The 27,785-nt window shown below is 53.6% G+C and overlaps 2 protein-coding genes across 2 annotated transcripts in view; one reads left to right on the forward strand and one right to left on the reverse strand.

Annotated features, from left to right (window-relative positions):
* The window catches only part of CAMK2A (calcium/calmodulin dependent protein kinase II alpha), a 35,700-nt gene extending 30,796 nt beyond the window's left edge, over positions 1-4,904 (forward strand). The window contains exons 16-19 of the mRNA XM_062587533.1: positions 426-501; positions 1,556-1,650; positions 2,054-2,282; positions 2,524-4,904. Of these exons, the coding sequence (XP_062443517.1) occupies positions 426-501; positions 1,556-1,650; positions 2,054-2,282; positions 2,524-2,527 (404 nt within the window). The 3' untranslated portion in view covers positions 2,528-4,904. The remainder of the gene's footprint in view (positions 1-425; positions 502-1,555; positions 1,651-2,053; positions 2,283-2,523) is intronic.
* A 6,518-nt stretch (positions 4,905-11,422) lies between these two features.
* Positions 11,423-27,126, reverse strand: SLC6A7 (solute carrier family 6 member 7). Its single transcript, XM_062587128.1, has 14 exons — positions 27,094-27,126; positions 20,783-20,963; positions 19,445-19,576; positions 18,595-18,829; positions 17,709-17,847; positions 17,216-17,350; positions 15,881-15,984; positions 15,238-15,362; positions 14,495-14,607; positions 14,281-14,412; positions 13,824-13,923; positions 13,311-13,411; positions 12,934-13,101; positions 11,423-11,635 (listed from the first exon to the last, which is right to left on the reverse strand). Exons 1-14 carry the CDS (start codon positions 27,124-27,126, stop codon positions 11,423-11,425), a joined length of 1,911 nt encoding a protein of 636 aa, XP_062443112.1.
* Positions 27,127-27,785: the final 659 nt, after the last annotated feature.

Genomic DNA, 27,785 nt, shown 5'->3' on the forward strand with positions numbered 1-27,785 from the left:
GCCCTAGTCTGGCCCTACTGGAAGTTTGTAGCCCAGTATTGAGCTGAGATGGGAAGTTCTAGCTTGGTGCAAATGTGAAGCTAGCACTGAGACATGCCACTTCTTTGGGCCAAGGGCAGTTTACCACTTGATTAACCCTCTTGCTCTTTAGGAAATGAGAAAAATCGAGTGTTTTTGTTTGTTTTTTACTTTTTCTCTGACTTTGGAGGTCTTGGTCTTTCTTTTTTCACCTGCGGCCCTTTCCCATATCTGACTCCTAAGTACCTCTCCCATCCTTCCCCTAGATAGTTTCCAGTTCCTCTTGATGTCCTGATAATCCCTGATGATCTGTTTCTAGTGAGAAAAAGATACTTTGGAGATATTGCAACATTAATGCTTTTGATTTGTCTTCTCTCTCTCTTTATTTATTTTTTTTTAACCAACAGTACGGAAGCAAGAAATCATTAAAGTAACAGAGCAGCTGATTGAAGCAATAAGCAATGGTGACTTTGAGTCCTACACGTGAGTGTGACTAATGTGATTTTGAGCTGGGGTAAGGGCCAGCTGGTTGATAGCTCAGCCTCCTGGAGTGGGCCCTAGAGGGAATCATGCTCTCCCTGTAAAAACACAGCCCATTCAGTTTACCACTCTCAAGTGCGGAATGACCAGATTGACATGTAAGTGGAGCACAGAGAAAATCCAGGTGACTCAGGGGACATGTTTCCATACCTGATGCTTCTCTCCTACTAACTGACCACATCTCTCTCTCTCTCCTCATATCCATACATAAGCCCATTTTCTGGTTTGCAAAAAGATGAATAACTGTAGATATGATTTATGATGGATGAAGGAACATTACATCCACGGTATTCATTATATCCAGATTGCCTTAGGGTGCTTGGAAAGATAACTGCTTTCCACATGCTGAGCTGATGCTCCTTGGAGTGTACTCCTGTACCCAAGGCCTATTTAATTAGCTATTTCTGAGTGAGCATAGGTCTTGATTCCTGCCTTGGAGAACAACAGCAGGGATATTTCAATACAGAGCAGAAAGAGTTAGATTTTTCCTGCTATTTTTCTTTTGTCTCCTGCAAAGATGATGACAGTATCTTGGGAAGGTTTAATTGGACATGGTGACTGATGGAGAAATCACGCTGTCTCACTTGAGGAACCCAGCTATAGTCTTTGGAGTAGAGGCAAGGCTGTGTAAGCTTCCTGTAGAGAGCAAGACAGAGGTCCTCTGAGATTATTTATAGCATCAGACTTCTGCTCTGAATTGCTTTCTGGAGAGGCCTAGCTCCATGAAATGTGGGGAGGGCCTAGCAAAGCACCTTCCCCTGTAATATGTCAGTACTCTAAGTGCCCTGCCACAAATCTTACAGCTTAGTTTAGCAAGCACAGCTGTTCAGGGAAATATTCTGCATCAAGGTGCCTTGGTTTCAGACTGAAGGGAAGTCGTCTTGAGCATAAGTGGTTCAGGTTTTGCAGAATGTTATTTGTGTGCGCTCTCACGTTAGAATCAGTGAGATAACCTCTCCTCTTTCTTTCCCCTTCCCTCCTCTTCTGGCCTCTCCAGGAAGATGTGTGACCCTGGAATGACTGCTTTTGAGCCTGAGGCTCTGGGGAACCTAGTGGAAGGCTTGGATTTCCATCGATTCTACTTTGAAAACCGTAAGTAGCCTCTTCCCCTCCCAAAGGACCATTTTCACCTCCCGTATCCTGTTCTGTTTTTCACATCCATCAGCTTGCTGTATGGAAGAGGGTAAGGATGATTTTGGGGAGCATCTGTGAATCTCTGGCTGATCTGAGACAGACCCCAGGAGAAGGTCAATAAAGGCTGTTAGGTCAGCTGGGGATGGGCTGGATTGTAGAGGAACTGTTTGGTTAGCTTTTTTCTAGGTGGACTGTTACCCATCCTAAGCCTGTCAATGCAGCATTTACCTGACCCCTCCAAGCAGAGAGCCTGACCTGAAGGAACTTCTCTTCCCACATTGCTGTTGTCTTCTGTGACTGTTAGAGGGAAAACAAAATTCCTTCCCCAGCCTAAGACCACCTACACTTTTCCCTTTCTCAGTGTGGTCCCGGAACAGCAAGCCTGTGCACACGACAATCCTGAACCCCCACATCCACCTGATGGGAGACGAGTCTGCCTGCATCGCCTACATCCGCATCACACAGTACGTTGACGCAGGAGGGATCCCCCGCACTGCCCAGTCGGAGGAGACCCGCATCTGGCACCGTCGGGATGGCAAATGGCAAATCGTCCACTTCCACAGATCTGGCGCGCCCTCTGTCCTACCGCAGTAAGCCCTGTGAGAAACCAGTGCTTGGGGCTTGGTGGGATCAGGAGCTGCAGGGTGCGGGAGGGGATGGTGCAGGCCCCTTGCAGCAGCAAGGGTGCAGAAGGGGTGAGATCATTCCCAGTCTCTGTGATGGTGATAAGATGACAATTGCCAATGGGAGGGTCGTGGCCAGAAGAAGAGGATGGCCCATCAAAGGGACAACAAAAGCAAAAAACCTCTCTGCTCAATTTGTGTTTTCCAGTTGAAGTGTGGGCTGGCCTGTGTCGGGTTTGTCACTGACTCACTACAACGGGGAGATTCCCTCCAACTCTTCACCTATGGGACTTTGGCTGTTGGCTCTGCTGCTTGGTTCCTGCTGGAATTCCTCTCACTTATCGCCATGAACATGCAATGGCCCCACCAACACGACACACACATTGAATCAAAACCCCCATCCCATCCTTTGCAGCCATCCCTGCCAGGGCCTTTGCACTGGGCTCCCTTTCTCTGCATGAAAGAAGAGAAGAGAACCTGTTAACAAAAACCTCTTATTTGGCCGGCGGGAAGAATCATGCCTGGAGTAAAGGCCTCCACCACCACTGCATGGTATTCCTGGGCTCCTGCATGTCCTCAGAACTCAGCACATCTCATGAAATGCGACAGGACTTGCCATCTATCTCCATCCCAACTTCTGCTGAGAGCCTCAAAGGCCCCAAGGAAGAAGAAAGCACGGAGGCAGTTTTGAGCCACTCTGTGCTGGTTGGGGCTTGAGTGACCCTCTCAGCATCAGTGGATTTTTGTCTCGCTGTTACCATGGTCCCATACCTGATGCTGTGGCTCTCACCTGCTCCCACTTTGGACTCTTCCTCAACTCGAGCTCTCACTTCTTGGCAGCCTCAACTGAGGAATCTCACTTTAAATTATTTGCAAAATTCAGCTTCTAGCACCTGTGGGTGAAGAGGGATTTATCTGGATGGGTGAGTAAAGGCTATTTTTTATTTTCTCTTCCCAGGAGTGTAGACTGGCTTCTTCCCAGGAGGGTGAGTAGGTTTGTTCCCTAGCACTGGGGAGCTGTTATGCCAACAGGCAGCGTGCTGTCTGAGCAGGGACACTCTCCCTCCTTCCTCCCTTCTCCCTTGGGAGCAGGGACTGGAGAAGCTGGGAGAAGAGAGGAAGAGTATGCAACTGCTCCTCTGCACTGCACTGGCCCAGCAAAGGAACCGGTGGCCAGAGGGACAGAGAGCTCAGCTTGCAGAGCAGCGGCCAGGCATCTCCACAAGGATGGGCTTGGTACAGTAGCAGGCTCTTAATGTACATCATTCCCTGAACCATCCTCCCTACGCAGCTTCCTTTACCCCAGCTGACTTGGCACCCAGCTGTTGTCCACACCAAGCACCAACCTCTGCCCCTTGCATGCAGCACCTGGACCTTCTCCCAGCACCCTGAACTCAAGCACCACAGCCCTCGCTGTAGTGCTGGAAATGCTGGTGCTAAGGCAGCCAAGCTGGCCACCCATTCGAGATACAAAACTTCATCTGCCATGTGACACCTTCCAGCAAAGACGAGGAATGCAAGCTTTAGTAATAAAACTCTGCAGAATCTGATCATGCTTTGAAGAAACAAACAAGCCTTTAGCTATCTCTTCTACTTTGAGCGCATGCCTTTTTATAGGAAAAAGAAAACAACCTACTGTGTATTTCGTAACTTGATTTTGAGTATTTGATGACATGAATCTTTATGTAATAACTAGAAACATTCAACTGTTTGGGGTGGGGGAGAGGTTTGGGGGGGTTGCTGTTTTTCGTTTCATTTGCCTTTGGAGTGGGGTCGTAACGAAGTGCCGTTCCTAATGGGACCCCACGGCTGCATCCCAGGGTCCGAGCGGTGGAGCTGACCCGAGCTGGGTCTCCCACCTTGTGCCCCATGGGTGGCTGTGATGGCAGCAAGGCCACCATGGCTCGTTGCAGTTGCCCTGGCCAGGCAAAGGCAGCAGCCTCCTGGGCACAGCTATGTCCCCAAGGGCCCTTTCTGGGCGCATGTGGATTTTCCTGAATGGCAAAGCCAGGCAGTGGTTCTTCAGGAGCCATCAGCAGGTGGTTTTCAGGATAGAAGACAAAGCTGGAACAGAGAATTTAGGTATCACCTCTTTGCCTTCAGGCAGAGGTCTGAGAGGTGTGAGAGTGGTTATTTTTCTGGTAATCCTTCAATTTCTTGTTCTCTTTTTTTTCCAACTGGAACTTCTTTGCTCGTTGATGTGAGATTACTGCAGTGCACTGCTGCCACTGGGGGACTTTCTAACTGCACTATCTTCATCTGCATGGCATTTAACTTTCTAGATGGTGCGTGTATTGAAAAACAAAGAAATGAACAAAAAACGCTTGTTTTGGACATAAAGAGGAAAAAAGAAAAAAAAAAGGAATGTTTTCTCCATGTAAATTCTGATTGTGTATTTTGCCTTTTCTGTGGTTTTTGAATGCTTTGCTCTCTGTCTAGGCAGGGGCGGCTGCCTCACGAAACACAGCCACATTCTTGCAGACTGCAAAAATATTTTCCCGCTGGATTGAGGGGAAGAAATCCAAACTGTCAGGGCATTAACAGTCTTGGAGAGTTGTTCGGCATGTCCCGCTGCAGGGCGAGGCGGGGGGGAGGCAGTTGCTGCTGGGAATGTGTGTAGCAGATGCCTTTTGGGGGGAGGGGGGGTGGAAATCGCACAGGTTCTCAATGGGCACAAATGTGTGTCCCTATGATCTTGGCAGACCTGTGCTCTTTGACAGCGGAGCTACACTGGCTTGCAAGGGTTGGCCCCAAAGCTTTCCTAAAGCAGGGGAAACCATGCAGGCAGAAGATTAGCTTTTAAGATAGAGTTCAGGTGTTTTTATGAATCTCTTTCTTCCTGTAGTCACATAGTGCTGAAATTTTTTCATTTTTAAAGGAAGGATTCAGCTCTTACATAGTTTGCTGTCCTCCTTCATGTTTGTGAAGCCAGCCATGGCAAGTCTCTTCCACTTCTTGATGCCTAGGCTGTCCGGGTGCTTGAAGTATTTTGAGTGATCAATGGGAGACGGATGAGGAAGGAAGTGGCCATGCTGCTGTGGCCAATACTCCTCCTTTGTGCTCACAGCTTGGCTCTGAGTTGCACTGTGGGGCAGATCTGACTTCAGCCTGTTTTTAGAGCTGCTGATAGCTGTGTGTTCAAGTGGGCCATGAGGGTGAAACTGCTTCAACAACCATAGCTGGAGGGATGCTGGCCTGAGAAGGGAGGTATGGTGAGGTGACGGGGATGACAGATGAAATACTGAGGTAGATCCAGCCTCCTTTTGCTGAGAGCTCTTTGGGCAGTCGCTACCAGGTGAACATCTTGGTTTCCAAAGAGGCTTTGAGCTGTTGTCTTGGAGGTGATTTCTCCTTGAGACTTCCTTGTGGTCATTTCTCCAGGGATTGGTTCTCTGGAGGCAGCTGGATGTCCTTGCAACACCCAAGATGTTACAGACCAGATCAAAGGGAAGCAGAGTCTGAGGTTTCAACTCTTTTTAATCTTCCAGTCAAGGTGAGGCCTGACCAAGGAAGACCTGACTTCCCACCATCTGCCCACATTGACAGTATTAAGCACCTGCACTTTAGGGGTCTATTCTGCCTTGTTTCTCTCCCTACCTTGCCCTGGTTCTCCAGAGCAGTTTTCTGTAACCCCAGAACATCTCTCAGCAGGCACTGAATAAACCACCATCCTTTCTTTTAGTAGCCATGATGAACAGCTTCTGTCTCTGTCTTCCTCTATATTCCCTGATTTCTTCTAAACTTGCAGGAAAACTAAAAAAGACTGACTGCCACAGCCCTTTCACTGGCAGAGCAAGGGACACTGTGGTTGCACCCCTACTTGAAAGCTAGGCAGTGTCTTCTGGCATCGCCCCAACAATCTCAGCAAGTCTCTGGGGATGACAAGCTCCAGGGGACATTCCCAATAAGCAATATGGATGAGGCCACCTTGTTGGGAGGGAGTTCCTACCATAGACCTCCTGTCCCCATCAGCCTCAAGTCCAGAGATCATGCTGTGGCACTTTTAATTTCCTAGTAGAGACATAGCCTGACTCTCACCTGGTTGCCTGGACAACCAGGTCAAACAAAACTCAACAGTCCTCCAAATTAATCTTTGCTTCCATTTCTTGCAGACCACAAGAAAGAGGCGAGTCCCAGCACTCGCTGCGGTGGTCTCAGGTTCCCAGCTCTAGACATGGGTTGGGATTTGCCTATTTTCCCTTCCTGACGGGCAGGGCCTAGGTCTGGTCTGCAACAACATCATTTCTCAGGTCTTGCTGGTGCACCCCTTCCGGAAGAAGAACAGGCAACTCTGGGCCCTTCTCTGCCTGTTGCTGGACGGAGTGAAGGCTCTGCTCCTAACCCGTGCCAGAACAGCCCTTCTTCCCTGAGGGGAAACGCCCCATCTGCCAGGCACCAAACTTCTGTATGACCCCCAACCTTCTTCCCTCCCTTCGTCCTCAGCAAATTTGCACCACTGTGGAGATGCAACAGTGGGAGCCAGCAGCAGCAGGTGCCCATGGGCAGCCCAGCCTGCCTCTGCAGGGGCTCAGGGCAGCTTGACTCTCGCAGACAAGCCCACACTGACCTTGGCATTGAGCTCATGGCCTGCTCTGCAGGCCATGATAGGATTGTAGGAGAGGACCAGCAAACCCTCTTGCTGTATTTGAGTGTGTGCCTGACAGCGCAGTGGACTAAGATGTGTTTCCCAGCAAAAGATCCATGATCATCTCCTCTAATCATCCCAGGACCTGGTTGACCCTTCCTCCCTGCCATGGGACACATCTTGTGACATGCACAGTACTCTTGACGTAACCACCATTAAAAGGTGGGCTTGGTCTGGTAGCCAGACCCTGTTCTCCATTCATAGGGATGCCTTGGAGGTAAGTACTGATAGAGGGGAAAAGTCCTTCCACTAACAGGATAGATCTCTCGTCATCACTTATTTCCATATGATCCCTGAGCAGGTCTCAGCTCATCAGTACCAGACAGGGCAAACCCAGACTTGACCAGGTTGTGGGCACATCAGAGGAGAGGCTGGTGGCCCTGAGGTGGTTCAGTCCACAGTGTCTGCCCTGTGGCTCCCTTCCACTTGGCTAAAGTCTCTCCTCACCTGTGGGTCCCTCCTTGTTGCGAGACCTCCTCCCCATTGCTGACTGTGATGCCAGGGAGCGGGAGGGGGGATGATAGAGGGGGAAGTATACCGAGTGGCTCCTTCCATATTTGGGTTGTTGTTCTTTTTTTTTCTAACTGTTGCACAATTTTAGGGCTTTTGTAACATTTTTTGGACAAGCAGGGAAAATATGTTAACGGTGGTTTAAGAAAAAATGAGATCTCTCTTATATATAATATATATAAAAATATATATACATACAGGAAATCTCTATGGAAATATTTATTTAAGATGATTGCAAAAAATATATTATAATTAAGAATATATCAAGCTTAATCACTTAACAAAAATCAGACCCCAGGGAGGGGGAAGCTGCCTGACTCCTCGTGTCCGTACCTCCGTACGGTTGCAGGTGAAGCCTTTTTCTCTCTTTTGTAAGTGCACTCGAACTGTCGAGTGGTGTGACCGTGTTGGATTCATCGGGGGCTTGGGGGGGGGGCGGATTTTGTTTCCTTTTTGTTTGGTTTTGAAACCTGTGGCTGTGAACAGAATGATCACTGCTCCGATCCAACGCTACATTTGGGGAGGGCGGCGGGGGGAGCGGGTGCGGGGTGGGTGCGGGAGGGAAGGGCGAGTGTTAATTTTATTCTTGGTGTTCAAGTGCAATAAATAGCTACAAACTTCTGAGCATGGAAACGGGTGATTCTCCGTCAGTGACTCAGGCCCTCTCCCTTCGCGACGCTCCCGCCTTCGAGGGCGCCCAGGCTCCGGTCGAGCCTCGGGCAGCAGCAGAAGGTAGCAGACCCCGCTCCTTCCCCGGGCAGGGGTGCTGGCGGTGCGGGTGCACCGGGTGCCGGCCCGGGCTAGGAGCACGCTAGGTTCCTCGTGGTCTGGAGGTCTAGGTTGCACCTTGCAGTGGTGCAACAAGCCCACGAGATGTCAGCAAAAGACCGTTCCCACGGGCGCTCAGGCCCGGTTCAGAGCAGGAGCTCCGGGCAGAGGCGAGGGGCAGAGCTGGAGCTCTGCATGCCCCAGGCACGTCAGGGACCTGCGCCAGGGCCACCTCTCCTCTCTGAGCCCCGCTGCCATCCTGCCAGCCCTGGCTGTGCAGAAGAGCCTTGCTAAAACCTGGAAGAAACCCTTGGGCATTCAGGGAGTGGGAGCCAAACTGTTGCGTGGGGTGGGGGTGTGGGGAGGCCAGCGTTGAACCCTAGGCCCAATTCCACGTGCAGGGTGCAAATGCACAAGCTGGTCCCCAGGAGCAGCTCCACGGCCCTTCAGGCTGCCCCACATTGCTCTATGCGTAGCCATACCCAGCCCAGGAGATGTATCATTTTTAAATGCCCCCATCACCTTTTTCCCTTAGTTCTCCGCCTTTCAGCCTCGCTCTCTATTGTACCCTTGGCCCCAGCCATAGTCTCTGCTCTGCCCTTCCCATCGCTCTGCAGCACCTCTCCCATTTATCGTAGCTGCCAAGGGAGAGCCCAGCAGCGAGGATCCCAGGATTACAAGGGGAATTTAGGGAATGTGGCCAGGACCCCATATGGGTAGGAAACAAGCTCAGATTCGTGCAGAGGCCAGAGCAGCCAGGCTGCAAAGCCGAGGGCAGCGTGTGGGGTGGCTCTGTGCTCTGCTTGCAAAAGCAACTAAGGCCTTAAGCTGCCACTCTGGTGTTCGGTAAATGTTTCCTAGCCTTGCCTGGGCCAAAAGCCTTGCTCAGATCAAGGCGTTTCCACTTCTTTACCCCACGATGCCCAACCTAGCTACCCGCTACGTCACATGGGGCAGACTCCCCATGGCAGCGGCTGGGCAACACCATGACCTCCCAGGGCCTCCTGCTCGGCAAATAGTGTCAAGGTTAGAGCGAGGGATTCATTGAGGCCATAAATGTTTATGGCTGGCCCTCCCCGCTCCGCAGCCGCCACAGCCTGAACTTTCCATCAGCGACACTTTTATGGCCAGCCTCTAATGATTAACTTGGGGGCTAGTGGCTGAAGGTGCTTTCCGATGCAGGGGCTCTGCCAGAGCCGCAGGGGCCGAGGAAAGACAGGGCCAGGGCAGGGGACCCCTGGGAGAGCCAGCAGCCCTTCCGGCTCCAGCCGTGGAGGGGTGTGGGGCTGACGGAAAGGAGGATGTGGAAAGGAGTCAGTGGCCATGCAGGAAGGAGGCTGGAGGCAAAGACAGTCAGGAGCAGAGCTGGGGCCGCGCTCGGCATTGCCAGGGCGTGGTGAGGGTGCGCAGGAGGGATGGGACGATGTGGGAGCCAGTCCCCGCGCTTTCAGTGGGGCAAAGGGAATAATTCAAATCCCCCAAAGAAGAACACAGGTCGCTGGAGGGGAGAGCTGGGTTTCCTTCCAGTGCCTGCAGCCAGACACACGCAGGCAGGGCAGTCAGTGTGGCATTGCTGTTGGCCGGGTGTGCTGGACCCTGGCTGGCAAAACAGACGGTCCAGGCCCCGGAGGGTTGCAGGCAATCCCCAGCCTTCCCTTCGTGACAGGGTGATGCTGAAAAGCCTCGTATGCCTGGTCTGCCCAGCCCACGGCATTAATGCCCCAGGGGGTGCCTCCCTGCCCTGCTCCCCTGGATGCTGGGATGCATCCAGGCATAAGCTGTAATTCCCTTCTTTTACCTGGGTTTTGGCTCTTACCTGATCAGGACAGAGCATTGCAGGACAGAGCCCTCGTGGTCTGGGTTCCCCCACCCCTAGAAGCTGCCCTCGACGTGTGTTTCTCGTGCTGTGACCAAGCTCCTCTCCCCAAGCAGGAGGCCCCGGGCCCCTGGTTGGTAGAAGCAACATTTGCATGTTCAGAAACCCACAAATAACCCACATGGAGTCACACGCTGCTTTTTAATGGTTAATCGAGAATGCACAGGGGGACGGGCACACACATCACTGGAGGCAGTAGGGACAGGTGGCTTCAGATCCAAATGGCCCCAACTAGGACATTCCCAGCACCCTCCAGGCCAGCAGCCTCTGCAGGAGATCAACCCAGACACACAGATACTAGGCTGTGCAGGCAGCACCGCGCGGCAGACTCACAGCCTCCCTGTGACACGGGGCCTGGGCTGAGCTGCCCCCAAATCCTCTGCTGGCACCTAACCCTGCACTTCGCCTTCCTCTGGGAGGAGAGAGCAAGGACTAGCTCTGCCAGCAAAGGGGGCTCCAGCAGCTCCCCCATGCCCCAGAGCAGAGTCCTGAGCTACAACAGCCCTTTTCTCTGCCTGGGGGATGAACAGGGGTCCTCCTTTGGTTCTGGGTCAGAGATGAGCCCTGACCTCCTGTGGGCATGGGGGTTACCTAGCCTCTTCCTGCCCTTCGAGCATGCCCCAGCCCTGCAAAGCACCCTGAGGATGAGCTGACCTGACTTGTCAAGGTCTGAGGGAGACCTACAGGCTTGGAAGGGCCCAAACCATTTTGTTCGTAAAGCATTTTTTTTTTATGACTGCTCATTTATTAGGTCAGATTTCATTTCTGGAACAATGACCTGCTTTTGTTTTCCTGGAGCACCTCTGTGTAAGCAGAGCATCCTGACACACATATACCTTCCTCAAAGCACAGAGGATGTTAAAACCGTCCTTTCTCACACACGTTTGTGGGTTATTGGAGTTAAAGATGCATTAGTAGAGAACAGATGGATGCAGAGCATCCTCCCTGCCTTGCACAGCCCAAGAATCCCTGCAAAGGGAGGGCAGCACGGGGTCCTCTCCTGCCTGCTTGCAGCGCATGGGCTGAGTCTGAGGATGGGATGAGGACAATCAGACACTTGCACCAGACACCATCACACAAAGGCACGGATTCATCACACAACTTGCCACACTGAACAGAAACACCTCGAGGATAGTGGACCCAGCAGCAGTCCTTTCCTGGTGAGGCCAGGGTGGTGGCAAGGGGGTCAGTAGAGTCAGCAGCTCATGACTGCCCCTCACATGTCCCCCAGGCCAGCCCAAAGTGCCCAAGTGTGACCTGTGCAAGTTTTGGGGTGACCCCCACCAGCCCATGGGGCACCAGGGCCCCTCACATCATGGACTCCTCCTCCTCCTCCGCCATCTCCCGGTCCACCTCGATGGCCGTGTTCTCATAGCTGGTGATGCCTCCGTATTTCCTCATGTGGACCATCAGTGGCTTGGGGGACTGGCTGCCGGCCAGGGTGGCCACGTACATGCCGGTTCTGTTCTCCTCCAGTGATGGGCCCCAGTCCATGGCAGGCCGGCTGGCTTGCTGGATTCGCTGTGAGAGGGCAGAGGTGGAGGGAGTTAGGGTTCCTGCTGTCGCACCAGCCCCGGCTCAGCTCCTCAACCATCACCCTGACTCAGCAGCTCCTAACCCCTCAGAGAAACAGGTCTGCTCTGCTAGCCAGTGGGGACTGTAAGAGCCCCTAGAGAAGGTAGGATGAGGCCAAAAGCCTGACCCAAAGCTGGCTGGGAAGGCAGCTCCATGAAAATGCCTGGGAGATGTTATGGTGTGGGAGTGCTGATGGAGAGGGCTGGCAGGGGCAAGAAGCTATTGCAGGGCTGTGGCTCTTTGTGCAGGAAATACCTTTCCCAGGTATTTCCTTAGGTGATTGCATGATCTTGCCAAAACGTGATCTGCCCTTGGCTAGCTCTTTGGAACCCCTTATCTCTAAGCACAGCCCTGATACAAGCCGGAGGGGTGCTGGATACACACAGCTCTGCACAGGCTGCACCAGTGGCATAGGGCTGGAGAGGTTTGGCAAGAGGCTAGCATAAGCCATCATGATGGCTGTCAACGCCACTGCAGATTGTGGCTGTGCCAGGTCAGATGGCAGCTCAGGTGGCTGCCTGGGAGGGCTGCTGCCTGGGGAGGGCACCAGCTCCCGTGTCTCTGCTTTGAATGGCCTACGGAGAGCAGCAAAGGACAGCTAGGGCTGGGAAGGCTGAAATCAGCCAGGAGGGTGCCTAGCTTGCAGAGTCTGCTCCTGGCCAAACCCAGGGCCTGCATTAGGCTGAGCAGGTCCTTTCCCAGGAACGGGACCTCACCATGCCCAGGGTGCTTGTGGCAGCTGCCTGCCCTGGCTGCTGTCAGCTTTGTCTCAGGCAGCCCGAAGCCTCTTCCCCTTTCGTTGGCTGTGGGTGAGGCTGCCCCTGCAGTGCCCTCCTTGCTCTGTCTTTGCCTGTGCAGAAAGGGTGCAAAACCCCACTTGGCCACATTCCACAAAGGCTGTAGGGGATGATGCACTTCCCCAAAGGGCAAGGTATAGCTGGCTTGTTTTGGGGGGGGGGGCGGGGAGTGGCTCCATGGGGCTCCCCAAGGGAAGCACTGTGACTTAGTGCCTGTCTTGCATGGAGAGAGGTCCTGCACAGCTGGAAATGCCCTGGAGCACTGCTGGAAATGTCCCGGGACATGCTGCCTCTCAGCCTGTGGACAGAAAGGAGGGAGTGGGAGGCACATCTCCAGGAGAGGGGATGCAGGAATTGCTGGAGGATGTAGGCCTGGCAGGGGCTTGTGATCCCCCTCCAACATTTCTCGGGTGCTCCCCAGCAGCAGTGGGCCACAGGACTTCTTACCTCCCACAGCGTCCCTTCTTCTCGTAGCACAGCCATCAGCATGCCAGCAGGAATCATCAGGCAGGAAAAGAGTCCCATAAGGATGCCCAAAACCTCAGCCCATGCAGGAAAGCGGTAGCTGCCATACTCAGATGGCTGGTACTTGATGATGTTGTAGACCAGCAGGGCCTGTGGAGGGAGAAGAATGAAGTAATTCCAGACTCCTCCACTGTTTCACTCAGATGGATCCTAGAGCCCACAGAGACCTCCCAGGAGAACTAGAATGATCCCCTGGGCCTGGCAGAGATGCCAGGAGAGCAACTTGTCGCACTGGAAGGTTATCCCAGAGATACTGACACCACTACAGCATCATCCAACACTTCAAACCAAGCAGTTACCATCATTGTTGCTGGGGATAGGAACATCCAGCAGGCTCTGAAGTAGGGCCCTGGTTTGAAGCCCAGCATCATGTGAATATCTCGGCAGAATCTCTTCATGCCTGGAGGAAGAAGAAGGACACAGACTGAGAAATTATGATAGTTCCAGCATAGTTAAGTGCCTGTAGGAGGCTGCCCTGCACCAGCCCTGGCCAAGAACATGCACAAGACTTGTGGTTTGAATCCTCCTCTCTAGTGAAGAAGCATCTGCCCTACTGGATGGGAGAGGCAGGATGTGAGGTTCCAGCCAGTGCTGCTTGAGGGACCAGGCTCTGTGCCCCAGACATCTCTAGGGAGGTGAATCCATCAAAGGCCAAGGAGAAAAAAAAGCTTAGAAAGGAGATGTTCAGTGTTGCTGATGAGGCTATTGGCTTTTTCATCTGTCCCTCTAAACCTCTCCCTTCGTCACCCTACCACTCTTGGGCAGACAACCTGCTCTTCCCCATGTCCTTGGGGGTACAGACTCCCCCTTACCATAGACACGTGTCACTACGAGGCAGGTAGTGATCACCACCACCATGAGACCAAAGCCAGCACTGTAATCATCCAGTAGGACCAGCCAGTACATCCCACCCTGCAGAGGCAAAATATAGCAGTCATTGTCTCCAGGAGGACTCAAAGCAGTGCCCCATGAACTGTCAGGCACATCCTCTTGCCTTTGGGGATGCATCTCATCAGCCCTTCCTGGGCACTGGGGAAGATCGGGCACCATTAGGAGTCCCCATTCCCCATGTGGGGTTGGAGAAGTGGCATGATAACACTGTGTCACTCCCCTTGGGACCTCATACCCTCAGTAAGCCCAGGCTCACTAGTTGTCTCCACCTTGTTTGTTAGCAGATGCAAAATGTCTGTGAACTTCACCCCTGTCCTAAACACTCCATAAGGTGAGGTCCTAGTCAGTCCCCATGAAGCATCCAGCTCCACACCTTACCTCTGTCGTGAGGATGAGCCCCAACAAGAAGAGGGCAATGCAGATGGCAGCCGAGAAAAAAGCTTTTTTTGGCCGCAGGTAGTAGGGAAATTCATCTGTCACTGCTGTAACGATCGTCTCCATAAAGGCAAACTGCACACAAGGGAAAAGAGGGTACCCTGAGCCGCCTGGGCTGTTTGGGCACTGTGGCTGGCTTGTCAAACACTGTCCTTACCTGGCTATCCAGGCCCAAGGTCAACAGCATGAAGAAGAACAGGAAGGACCAAAATGGAGAAAGGGGAAGCATTGTCATGGCCTGGGGGTACACCACAAAAGCCAGGCCAGGACCTAGGGGAGGCAAAGGACAGTAGGGTGAAAAGGGGGTGACAGTGCCAGGCATGGAAGCGATAGAAGAGTGGACAGCTCAGCAGAGTGAGCATTGTGGTGGCAAGTGGCCTGGGCTCTTGCAAGATGGGCAGGAGTGGTCTTGCAACAGGATGGAATGATGCAGGAGAACCAGCCTGCTTCTCACTTGAGCTTTCATTAAACATCGCTGTCACAGATGAGTGTTGCTCAAGGTCTGCAGAGCAGGAAAAGGTCTCCTTCACTGTCTCCCCCCCAGCCCACTGAGCATATAGCTCCATCCTTCATGCTGACACTTTTGGCTGCCCTACATCCCTGGCCCTGAATTCACTTTACCACTGGCCCTCACATTTCGTATGGGCCTGTTGGACACATCTGTAAAAGGCCCGGGCATGGCAGAGCACAGGAAGGCCTGTGGCTTCTCTGGGAAGGCAGTCAAGAAAGGAAGCATGGACAGGCTAGGATTTCCCACCATCCCCATCCCTGTCCTTGCTCTGGCAGCTGAAATTGCTATAGATGATCAAAGAGCTCCCCACACTTCCCCTTCTCAGCTTTCACTGTTCCACAGTGCATCCAGGCAGAGAGCAATAGAGAAAGGTATTCATTTGGCCTCACCTGCTTTTGCCACTTGGTTCACAGGAACCCCGAGCTCCTGGGACATGTATCCCAAAACAGAAAAGATGGCAAACCCTGCCAGGATGCTGGTGATCGCATTGCCCAGGGTCACTATGAAGGTGTCCCTACAGAGGAAAAAGCAGATGCTCTGAAATGAAATGATCTCCTTGCCATCCTACAGCAGTGCAGGGTGGTTTTGCCAGCCCGGAGTGCCACAATTCTTCTACTGGGCCTCTCTTGACATGTAGTTTCCATAGGGAAAAGGGAGCCTATATCTAATAACATGGGTCACTTTGAGGAGTTCCTCCTAAGCTTGCTTTCCCACAGGGATAAGCACATAAGAAGAATCCTCTTTCTGCCAGGGTTCCACAAGAGATGGTAGGGACAGGATAAACATGCTTGACTGTAACTTTTGGCACCTGCAGCCCAGTACTTCTGATTCAGGTGCTGTCTTGAAGTTAAGGAGATTTTTCTTCCACAGATCTCTCTACTCCCTCTTGAACCTGGAAAGCTGTCTTGTATCTGCATGGTACTCGGGGAAAGAGCACTATAGTGCGACCAGGTTTTGAACCCACCAGCTGAAATTTTCATGGCTCTTCCCCCCAACATCTACGATTTTTGCAAAACAATAGCTGACTCTCACCTGTAGATATTCTGATGGAAAGTGTTGTAGGAGGCGAAAGTGAGGAGGCCCCCAAAGCCTACCCCAAGGGAGTAGAAAATCTGCAGGGCTGCCTCGATCCACACCTGGGGGAAGGAAAGAGGTCTGAGGAGAACAGTGGGTTTGAAATCTTTCCCCAAGGAAGAGGGGATGGGAAAAATTTCTCAAGATTCCCTCATCATGCCTGCCTGTGCATCCCTCCCATGTGAGGTCATTCCAGCCCTCAAGGCATGCAAAGCTTTTGATCCTTGGGTCTGGGCTTTCCCACGCAAAGCTCTCCTGCATTTTCCTAAGCCAGCCTACAGGAACCACCCTAGAAACAAATTATTCAGGCCTGGTATTTGCACTCCGGGCCTGACTTTACCCCAAACTGCTGCAACTTTCCTCTTGGCTCGAAAGGTCATCTCTGGAGGAGAGAGTACATGGACCTGATGGCTAATTGTCATATGCACACCACAGACCCACCACTGCCTTCGGTAAGAGGGTTTGAGACAAAGGTGAATATTTTAGGAACTCCACAATCAGGCTGGCTGGAGATGGAGAATAAGTGAGGTTAGGTGCCAGCCTCACTTGCAGTACAAGCTGGCTGGTGTTTTCCCCAGCCTGCTTTGTCTTTGTGGAGCTATTTGTCCTTCTGCACCCCAATGGGCAGCTCCTGCCTATGAGCGATTTGCCTGGGAGCAACGTCTTTGCCATCTTTGCCGTTCCTTGCTGCCTCGCTCACCTTTCTGAATGGCTCAGCTGGCTGGTGGAAGGGCTAATGAGAGTGTTTTACAGCCAGCCAAGTGTGGCTTTAAGCACCCTTATAAAACAGGGAGGTGTCTGCCACCAACACAGCTGATGCAAGGACACTCCTTGCTCTGCATGCCATGATCACTTGGGTAAAACAGAGCAGCCACTTCAAACCTGATCACACCCAGGCACCTCTCAGCCTGTCAACAGGGCTGGGCTAATCTCCTCGTGTCTCGGGTGCCCTGGGAGGCAGTGAGCACATGATTCCCCAAATGGAAAGCAGGAAGTGCAGGCATGGGGCCATGCCACATAGGAAGGGTTATATACAGGGTGTGGAGGTCTTGCTGTAACATGACCTGAACAGCAAATATATTTGCCATGAAGGGCTTTGGGCCAAGCAAGTGGCCAGAAAAGGCACTGCAGAAATGTAGCATGCTCTCCCTTGTGCTGGAGAGGGCAGGACAAGGTTCATTCTAGTGCTTTAAACAAATTGCACAAAATCCCCACCATGCTGAGAGCCACCGAACAGATCTCCCCATGCTGGGAGAGGAGCCAAGGGCCAAAGGAAGAACATCTCCCACTCACCTTGGAAGACAGCAAGTGATCAAACTGTGGCGTGAGGTAAAACTTGATACCTTTCCAGGCCCCCTCCAGCGTCACGCCGCGGATGAGCAGCATCACCAAGATGAGGTAAGGGAAGGTGGCAGTGAAGTACACAACCTGTGGGAGAGCAGAGACCACTGGAGATCTGGGAGTGAGACCCCAGCAGGCTTGCTCCCTCAGCAACCCATCCCCATGACAGAAAGCCACTTTGCTGGGTACTGCCCTGCAGCGGCAGGGTCCTGGGGATGCAGCAAGGCTAGCAGCATCAACGCCACCGCTGTCTGCATGAACAAGCCATTCCCAAAGTGGCTTGTGTACAGTAAATGTTGCTTATTGGCCTCATTGGTATTTCCTGGATGCACAGAGATTGCAGGCACTGGTGGGCATCACCGTAGGTCTCCAAAGAGACCCCTTTGATCTTCCAAATAGATCCCCTTAAAGCAGAAAGGCAGTGACTGATGACTCCAGTCCTTACCTTGCCAGAGGATTTCACTCCTTTTAGGATACACAGATACACTATAGTCCAAGAAAGGAGTAGGCACAGACACAGGTTCCAGCGGATCGTCCCGGGATCCCCAATCCCAGAGCTCCCTTGGATGTGCAGAACATACCGACTAGGGCAAAAAGAGACCCACTAGTGAGCAGCCATGGTCACCTTCCCTCAGCAAACCGGACGCCCCACGTATTCCAGCAATCCTCTCTGAGCTTCGCAATGCCTCTGCTGCAGAAAATAACCATGTCAAAGAATCCCAGCAATGAGATAGCAACAGGGATCTGGCAGCTCTTTCCTAGGGAAAGAGGAGCCATTGGTGTGATTTCTTCATCATGCATTAATGGTCCTGCAGATGGAAGCCTGGCTGGCTGAGAGAAAACTCCCAGCCAGTCCAGATGCAGGATGCATTTCAATCTAACATCTCCCCAGGCCAGCAAAGCAGTGCTAGATCGAAAGTTTCCCCCTTCTCCAAGACTCCAGCATAGCTGAATACCTCCCATGTTCACCTAGCCTCTAGGGGCCTCCCAATCTTGCTCATTCTCTGCCAAAGAGGCATTGCTGCAGCATGAGTCTCCTGCAGAGCAGCCGTGCAAAGGCAACAGGCACCCTCTGCTGCATCCTTTGGCATTCGAGCTACCCAACGCAGATCAGCCTGCAGCAGGACATGCAGTCAGCCACCCTGCGGATGTGATCCCTAGGGTAAAGCTGAGATACCACATACATACACACAGCAAGATCCCTGCACTCCACTCATGCATGCCCATCATGCCATGAGATGCACAGCACAGCCCTGTCACCCCCAGCCTCATCCCAGCATGGTCCCCAGGGGACATCCACCCCAGTACCACAGTCAGGCTGACCTCTTTACCTCCAGTACTCCTCACTGGGGCTGACGGTGTTGGAGATGTTGATGGGGAAGGTGGCATTTCCTGCCTTGATGACACGATGGTCCAAGCACAGGTCAGTGTTCCACCAGTTGCCACAGTGCTGCCAGGGCAAGTCACTTGTTAGGGATGCAAAGAGGTAGAAGAGAACGTAAGCAATGATCATATTGTAGTAAATGGCCACCAGGGAGACGATGAGGATCGTGCCCATGCCAACACCTGGAGGAAGGAGAGGGTAAAGAAGGAGTGAGCCATCTCTCCAGAACAGAGTGCATCCAAAGGCAGGGTCAAACATTGGATTTCGGCACCCAGATAATTAAACAGCTCCAGGTTAGAGATTCATCTGTCTGGATGGAAGCCTTTTGTTGCAGTTATACCATCTGGACAGCCAGTCCTGCGCATGACATCTCTGAATGGATAAGAATGGATTATCTGTTGCATCAGCCAGATGACTTTACTCCAACTCAGTGCTGAGAGTAAACATATTTGATCTGACCTTCCATTAATTCTTACCTCTGTTTATAATAGTCATTGCTTATATTATATTATTATCCATTATGTGTTATATTATATTTCTTATATATGCTATATTTTGGATAGTATATCTGGTATAATGGTTTTAATTCAGTTTGTAGAATTGATCATGACATGCAGAGTCTTTGAAGACTGGTAGAACTATCATGATATCTTGCAGCTACTAAGATAGTCAGCCTAGCAGCCCAGCCTGCTCCACCTTCCCCCATGGTTCTAACCAGAGCTTTGAAGATCACAGGTTGATACTGTGGAGCTATATCCTCACCGAGCAACTCTGTGGAGGATTTGGGTTTTACGCACCTTTAAAGAGTGGGCTTATCTTCCAGACAGCAAGTGGCCCCAGGCTGGAGAATTGCCCAAGTGACAGCTCCATGAAGAAGATGGGGATACCGCAGATGGCCAGCATGATGAAGTAAGGAACCAGGAAAGCTCCTGCAAGAAGCAACCCCCCACTGAATATTAACACAGATCAAACACCTGAAGCCCATCTATGACAGGGAATAAAGTTCACACTACATCTGAGGGCCTGAGGGATGGTCAAGAATGTCTTGTACCAAAACCTGGAAAGTAATAAGGGAAAGTAATTATGCTCATCATAATGCTGTCAAGGACTGCCACTGTCTTGTTATCTCCCAGGCTTGGCCCTGTGAGATGGCATTCCACCAGGTCCTCAGGGCAGAGTTCAGAGTCCAGTTTAACAGCCCATATTTCAGCTGGGAGCTTGTAGTCACTACTGTTGGCACATGCTCAGTACCCCAAGGATGTACTCTGTGCTTGCAATAACTTCTTTCTCCCTCCTAGTGAGTGGCTAGAATCTTAATTTTGCAGTCTGTACAGAAACAGCCCTTCCATCATGTTAGCATGGCAGGAGGTGGTGACTCAGCAGGGAGCATGCAGCCTCCTGTGCCTTTGGCAGCCCTGGCCTCCATATCCCAAGCATGTGCTGAGAGCGCCCGAGGCCAGGAAACTGTAGAGCTTCTGGAGGAGAATGTGTGGTTAATGTAGGAGGAAGGGGCTGTGATTCACGTTACTGTGCTTTCCCTACACATAGACACTCTTTTTCCTTGAATCTTTTGCAAACATCCTGAAATTCTCCAGTTACTATTGCTTGTGACAAACAATTGCTCTGGGAACAGACCAACAAACTGGTCACCTTGCACTAGCATTGCTGAGTTTGTGCATTGCTAAAGGCTCGCACTCCTCCCTCGCTATCTGAGAAGCACTCATGAGCTCCTGCTGAGTCCAGGAGGACGCTAGGCTAAGGTGCTGCTGGAAGCCGGGGCGGGGGAGGGAGGGGATGCTCAGATATGAAGCTCTCAAGTGCAGGATGGTGGCATTCAGTCCAGCATGAGGCTGGGCACTGGGAATCTTGCCAAGGCCATGAGTGCAGAGATGGGCTGGGGAGTCCCCTCTAGACATGGGTACCAAGCTCACAGGCTGGTTAATGCCCTACAGCAAGCACAGGGGGGCAGAGGAGGGCAGACGAGAGGCATTCTTGGTGCCTGCTGCATTTTGCCCCACAACAACAAATGTTATTTCTCAGCCCTGAGCAGGAGACGGAGTATCTAGGTGGACACAAGTCCCACTAGCTCATCTCAGTGAAGGACAGATGTACCACACAAAAAGGTGACCGCGTACCTCCTCCATTGGTGTAAGCCCTGTACGGGAACCTCCAGACGTTTCCAAGGCCTACACAGTACCCAATGCAGGAGAGGAGGAAATCCAGCCGCCCCGTCCAGTTCCCTCTGTCTTCCGGGTATGCTGAGCCCAGGTCCCCGTCCTGACTGCTTGGGCTCACCAAGAGGTCTGGCATTACAGGCTGAGCAAGAGAGCAGAACAGCAGGAGAGGCAGACCAGGAAAAAGAGAAAGAATAAAAGTGAGGAAAGAAGAACAGGAGAGAGAGAGAAGGGGCCAGGACAGCCAGACAGCAAGTGTCAGGGAAGGAGTGCTGAGATGTTGGGTTTGAATTTGTGCCCCCCAAGTCACAGCGTTGACATTTGTCCCCTAGGGAGCCCCTGTCCAGGCTGCTCTCTGTGCACCACCAGACCCACATTCCCAAGAGGCTTTTAGTTATAATTCAAAGCAAGCCCATGTCCTGCTCTGCCGTTGAGTGACGAAGGAGGATAAACTTGATGACGCATGGCCGGAGTTCCCCTGGGAAAGGCAGAATGACCCAGGTTCCCCTTGGGAGGCCAGGACTGATCTTGCAACCCCAGTTTCCCAAGAAATAGTTTCACAGGGCCATGATAATCTTTTCTGATCTCCTGCAAAACATGGGCGTGAGCAAGTGTCATCTTGGGAGTGCAGGGGAACATGGTGCCCATGGCCCCCATGCACCCCTGCTGTGCAGGGCACTCGAGTACCATTAATTGTTTTATGTGTTTTTCACACTTTTCCAATTGCCAAAAGCCTGCCGTGTGGGGATTTAGTGATTCGCTCCCAGTAGTCCCTGCAGAGCAAGCTCCTGTCCACGCTTTCCTGGTCTGCCCCTGCTCAGTAAGGCTCAGGCAGCTCTTCAGCAGGCAAGAAATTAACCCATTCCCTCCCTCCCCAGATGTGCTGCAGCTCTGCCAGAGGAAGGTTTGAGCCCTGCCATACATCTGAGCTGGGGAAATGCACCAAGAGGATTCCCAGGCATTTGCATCTGGCCGCACATCTGCCACGGGATGTTCGATCCTTCCCCAGCTGCCTGCCTCTGGGTGCATGAGGAAGTGATTCCTGCTGGCTTCTGTCCCACCTGCAGTCACCAAGGCTAAAAGTCTCAGCCAGCAGTTGCCAGATGGGATCTCATTGGAGATACCCCACTGAGTAAGACTAGCAGCAAAACGGGGTGGATGAGCATCCTGCCAGCTCCCTTCCTGCGAGTGTATTGAGTCCAGCTGCTGCAGCGGCACCAGATAGAGGGGCATAGAGAGCCCTGTCAGCATGATGCTGGGAAAAATCCCCAGCTGGGGAGCCTGTTGCTTATTCCCAGACTCTCAGAAGGAAAAAACAACCCTCTGCCTGCCTCTGAGTTTGCATGGTTTTAGGAAAGAGCCCGTGGGATGTGGCTGAGGGATAGGGCCTGGATTTGTGGCAGAAGGATGGAGGTAGAGGCCAGAGTGAGCTGCAGGTCCCCCTGTACCAGTTCACAGGTGCCCATCACCTGGAGCCGACGTGCATCCCCCAGGAAAGCAGAGCTGGAGGTCAGCAGAATGGCAGGCGGCCCCGGTGCAGCCGGCCGCCCCGCCGCGCACAGCTAGCACGCCGCCCTCGCTGCCGCCTCCACTCCCGGCCGAGCCCACCGGGATGCTCCTGCTCCCAGTTCCCATGGAGACACAGAGCAGTTCTGCAACTTGGCCTGGCCGGCGGCTGCGGGCTCCCTCCTCTTCCCCGGGTGCCTGCCCACCGCACCGAGCACGACGCAAACCAAACATGTCCCCATCTGGCCAGCGTGGAAACTCCTCATAGGGCTGAGTGAGCAGGGGTGAGCTTTTCCCAAAGCCAGCCTGAATAGTTCAGTCTGAAAAAAGACATTTCACTAAAATGCAACCACCGTGGCAGAAGCGACCGCTGAAAGCCCATCTCCGCTGGATGCCACCTTCACAAGGCATGGACCGAAAGAAAAGGTTCAGAGATGCAGACTGAAGAAAAGAGATATAGCCCAGATAAAATTGCTATAAAATCCCTTTACTACCTTGTAACCCTGCTACAGCTGTTTAGCATGGCTCTTCAGTTTAGCTATTTCTCCCAGATGGGGCCATGCCAACTAATTACCTCAGCGTGCATGCTGGGTATAACCCTCACCAAGCCATGCTCACGGGTGATGGACAGACACTCAGCAACGTCCTTCCTGAAAGCTTCATCTGCTAATACCTGTGTTCACAAAGTCCCTACAGGCAGAGACAGGACTATTGGGGCTGCCACTGTTTGGCCTCCAGGCTGCTTTGATGCCCAGCCCTGTCCTCCTGGAGAAACAGCTCCCCAGCCCTTACCATGCCTGCAGAGCTCTCATTTCCCAGGTTTGCCTCACAGACAAATAACAAGCTGTGGACGAAGCAGCCAGCAGATCATTAAAATCCTCCCAGCTCATCCCTGCACCTCCGGCTGAATCCTCAATGGCTGCAAGAGGGCAGTGGTGGAGCAGCATGACCCGATTAAATTTAGGAATTTAATCAGCTGCAGCAGGAAAACCACACAGAAGCAGCAAAAGGAAAAGGAAAGAACCAGCAGGAACATCTCCAGACCATGAAACCATGGCATGGTCTTGGCTGTCCTCTTCAAGGATGCAGTGACATAGCTGCTCACCCCTATCCTGATGATGGCTCTCCGCTCATTCACACTGGCAGCTGGAGAATCTCAGGGTAGATTTGGGACCTGAGAGCAAAAGCACAGACTGCCAAGAGGTGCAGCAGCCCTGAGCGGTGGCAGGACCTTGTACAGGCCGGCCAGCAGGTGCGAGACCGGCCTCGCGGGCGCACAGGAAAGCTCATTTCCTGGTTGCACCCGATGGCTGCAGCATCCAGGGCTGCCTGAAATCACAGCCCCGATGCCCCACGTCCAAGGCATTGTGAACTAGTCCATCTGCCCAAGTTAAAATGAATTGCAGAATGGGATATTTAAGAACTTCATACCCATTTTTGGCCCAAATAACAGAAAGTCTCACCCTTCTTTGATTCGGGCTCTTGGAAATCTCACACCCTGGCTCAATTTCAGTCCTGTTTTAAGGCTTAATGCTCCTTGCAGTGTTTGTAGTAACAGGCATTTTCTTCTTCGGCAAAGGCTGAAGTACAACATCCCTCCAGTGATTTTCGCAGTGAACCGCCATCTTTCAAAACGGACTCCCATCTCTGGTATAAACAGACGGAGACTAACAGCTCCCTTGGCAACAACGTGCTCTTTGAAGCGGCATCGCTTTCCGTTATTCACCAGGAGATGCTCCCCAAGAAGACAGCAAAGCAAAGGTCATGGAGAAGAAAAAGCGCTTTAGTCCCTGGCATGATAAGAGCTTGCTTCCGCAAGGAAATTGCTCTATGCTAATTATTATTGGTGAACTGGTTTACTTAAACCTGTGCAAAACTCAGCTGGCACAGAGCAGAACCAGCAAAAAGCCTGTCAGATTAAAGTTATTTTTTCATCACACTTTGACAAAACACACACGGGCATTGGGGAGTTATTTGGTCCTCAAACAGTTCAGCATTTTGTGTCGTGAACCACAGCATTTGACTGGGAGAAATGCCACCTAAGCCAGATCTTCCCCCCGCGGAGCTGTGCCGTGTGCGAGCACGGCGCGTCTGTAACGAGTGAGTCACTTCAGATTAGTCTGAATTGCTTGTTAATCTCTTTAAGGAAAACTAAAAAATAAATTCAAATGCTTAGGAAGTGAAGCAAATCAGAGCACCTCTGTGGCATTGAACAGCCCCTGGGAGAGCTGCACCGACCCCGCTCTCCCAGCCTGGGATCGCAGCTGGGAGCGAGCGCTGCCGGGGCCGGAGCGAGGGGCTCTGGGGGTGGGAGAGTGCTGAGGCCAGAACAAACTCATTACTGAGATGTCTCGAGCAGCAGGGAGCTTGCACAAGCGAATCCCTGACACGACTGCAAATGACAGTGGCTTTTCATCCGAAAGTGCGGTGGGGGGAGCCGGGGCCGGGGCAGGAGAGGGGAAGGTTGCAGCGGGGGGATGCACGGTGGCTGCCTCGCCCGCCGAGGCGGGCACGGGCCTTGCTGCTAAAACAAGCGCCGAGGCCGGCCCTGGCAAGGCTCCGCGCCGCCAGCCGCCCCGCGCGGGGGAACGCAGCGAAACCCCCGCGCTGCCCGAACCGCCTCCCACCCGCCAGCCTCCCTGCAGCCGGGCGACGGACTGCGAGACTCAGCCCAGTCCCACCGAAAAACCCGCACCAGATAAGCCAACGACGGAAAACATCCTGTTCTCTCTTCCAGGAATGCTGCTAGGGAAGAGCAAACGCAAAATCCTTTGAGCCTGAGAAATACCTTCTGCTCTATTAAAGAGGAATTTCCATATGTCAAAAACATGCCTGGTGACGAGGCATAAACTCCCTGCTCACAGATGGAAAGCGGATCAAAATCCCAGGGGAAGAGGCCGTGGGGGCGAGGGCCGAGCAGCCGGTGCGCAGCGGCTCCCGGGGCAGGTCAGAGCCGGCCGCCCCGAGGCGCCGGGACGGACAGACCCACGCCTGCTTCCAGCTTGACCTCAACGAGAGCGTTTTGGGGTAACGAAGGACAACAGCGCCCTGGGCAGCATCGGGAAGGGGGGAGAATAACCCCGGAGACATCTGCTTTTCATTCGAGCTGATCACTCAGGAATTAAATGAATTCCTGAAGAAATGTTGAACAGGATCACTAACAGCAGGGAAATTATTTCAAGTATCTCCCCAAGCCTTTGGAAGGGACAGAGACAACTTTTAATGGATTTTGCAGTCACAAAGTCATCTGAAAAAGCGGTTTGTACGGAAGAGGAGAGGGAAGAGCCGGGCAATGCCTCCAAAGAGCTCCGGGAGGAATGTAGGAAGCCCCAAAGCTGCTGGAGCTCGAGGCATCCGCAGGGTCTCACCAGGCCAGTGCTGGCTTTCCGCGTCATGCCCATATCCTGGGAATTTCCTGGCGGGGATGGACCATGCTGGGTTTTCATTTGGCCAGCAGCATGCGTGGCGTTCAGCATCCATCGAGGCCGGAGGCAGCGTGCCCCGGGCTCGGGGTTAGCCTGGCACGACGCAGGGAGCGGCGTTGCAGCCAGGAGCATCACCCAGGTGCTCGCAGCTTTTGGGCAATGCTCCAGTAAGTGCTAAACGCCAGGAGCAGCAACGCATCACCACAGCAGAGCTGCACTTGGTACCCTGCACCCCCCACCACCGGTGGGTCCTGCATGGGCTGGGCGCGAGGGGATCAGTCCTCAGCACAGGTGATGGGAACCCAGAGCGCGCAGGGGAGCAAAGGCACGCAGAGGGCTGCCCACCAGCTGCAGAGAGACCGAGCCGGGGATGGAAAAGCCTGAAAGCAGAGGGTGCAAACGGGGTTTCTCAGCTCCTCTGCCAACCTCCAAGGGGCACGAGGTGCGTGCAGGAGCTAGTACCACCTGCACCCTTTCAAATGCTGCAGCATGGGAGGAAATCACAGATGTCAGTAGGAAAGTCACTGACACCTCCTTGTTCTTGCTCTGGTGGCACCCATGTCCCCCTGCACCATCTCTGCAAGCCACAACACAGCTGCCCCACACTGCCTTTTGCAACGGCCGCCAGGGCAAGGAAGGGTCCTGGAGGTGCAGAGCAGAGCGCAGGGGGAAAGGCTGAGCGAGGGGAGGTCAGGAGCATGCGGGGGACGGGAGCTCGAGCTGCAGAACGGGAGAGCCGGGCTGGCATCCCCTATCTTCCCCCAGGGAGCCGGGCGGCACCTGGGGCTGGCAGGAGCAGTGACCCCCCCACTTCCCCCCAGCATCCCAGGGACCCGCATCGCAGTGAGACAGTTCTGCACCCACCCGCCGCCCCCAGCCACCCGGCCAGACACAACATGAATCATCCTGCCAGGAACACCTGCGCACGGCGGGGGAAAGGCAAGAGCCTCCTCCCAGCGCGAGCGGGGCCCCCCCAGCTCTCGACAAGGCGCGGGGCCTCCGCCTTTACCGAACTTGCTGTTCACCGAGAGGCCACGATGAAACGGCCCTCACCTGTGTCCGTCAGCGGGGCCCGATCCCCGCTTCGGCCGGCAGACCGGACCCGCGCTCTGCCCACCTGCAATCTGTGCGAAGGAGAAGTCTGCCGGCTCCGCACGGAGGCTCGCGTGGAGGGAGCAGATGGCGGGTGCGGGCAGGGGGATGAGCTGTGGGTCAGACACCGCCCCCCCCAGCCCAGCAGCGTGATGGGCATGCAGGCCGGACACACATACCCCCCCCCCGCCCCCCGCCACCACGGCATCTCCCGTCCCCACCGTGGCATCGCCGGCCGCAGGCTCTCACCTTGCGGAGATGCTGCTGCCGAATCTTCTTCATCCCAGAGCCCTGTTGCTATGCACTGCCTCCTCCGGCACTTTTTCTCGCGCTCCGGAGATGGTCTCGGCAGCGGTAGGGAGGGAGAGCAGGGAGCATCCAAAGCGATAAAAGGCAAGGAGCGGTGCCGCTTTCCCCCCAGCTCCCTCCTTCTCCACCAGCACGGGCAGGCGAAGCCTTAAACCTGCCTCGGAGGAGGGAGGGAGGGAGGGGAGAGCCCGCCGGGAGCAGGGCTGGTGGGAGGTTCGCCCGGAGCTGGGCACCGCGACGCGCTGAGCGGGAAGGGAGGAAGGGGACGGCTCTCGGCAGGCTGGAGAAGGGCTGTCTGTCAAAGGCACCCCTGCTGGGGGGGGCGCAGGGACCTCAGCCCCTCGCCAGGGCGATGGTGCAACTGCGCGACATGTGTCATGAGTGTGTTAGGTCTCAGCTCTGGGGAACACAGCTATCCCCGCACAGCCGCCAAGCAAGGCTGCGAGTCCACACATTCCTCATGGCCATGGGGCACGAGGTGGGAGGTGGGCTCTCTGGAGCAGATGCCCATGGAAGCTGTGACCATGCCGGGAGCAGCCAGCCCAGCCTCGCGGCTGCCCTGCCACTAAGCACCCTGGGGCTCTGGCCTGCACAGGTTTGCCTTCCTCCAGTCCTAGACTTGTGTGAGGCCC

Source organism: Rhea pennata, chromosome 14 (genome assembly GCF_028389875.1).
Source record: "Rhea pennata isolate bPtePen1 chromosome 14, bPtePen1.pri, whole genome shotgun sequence".
In the NCBI taxonomy this organism is placed as follows: domain Eukaryota; kingdom Metazoa; phylum Chordata; class Aves; order Rheiformes; family Rheidae; genus Rhea; species Rhea pennata.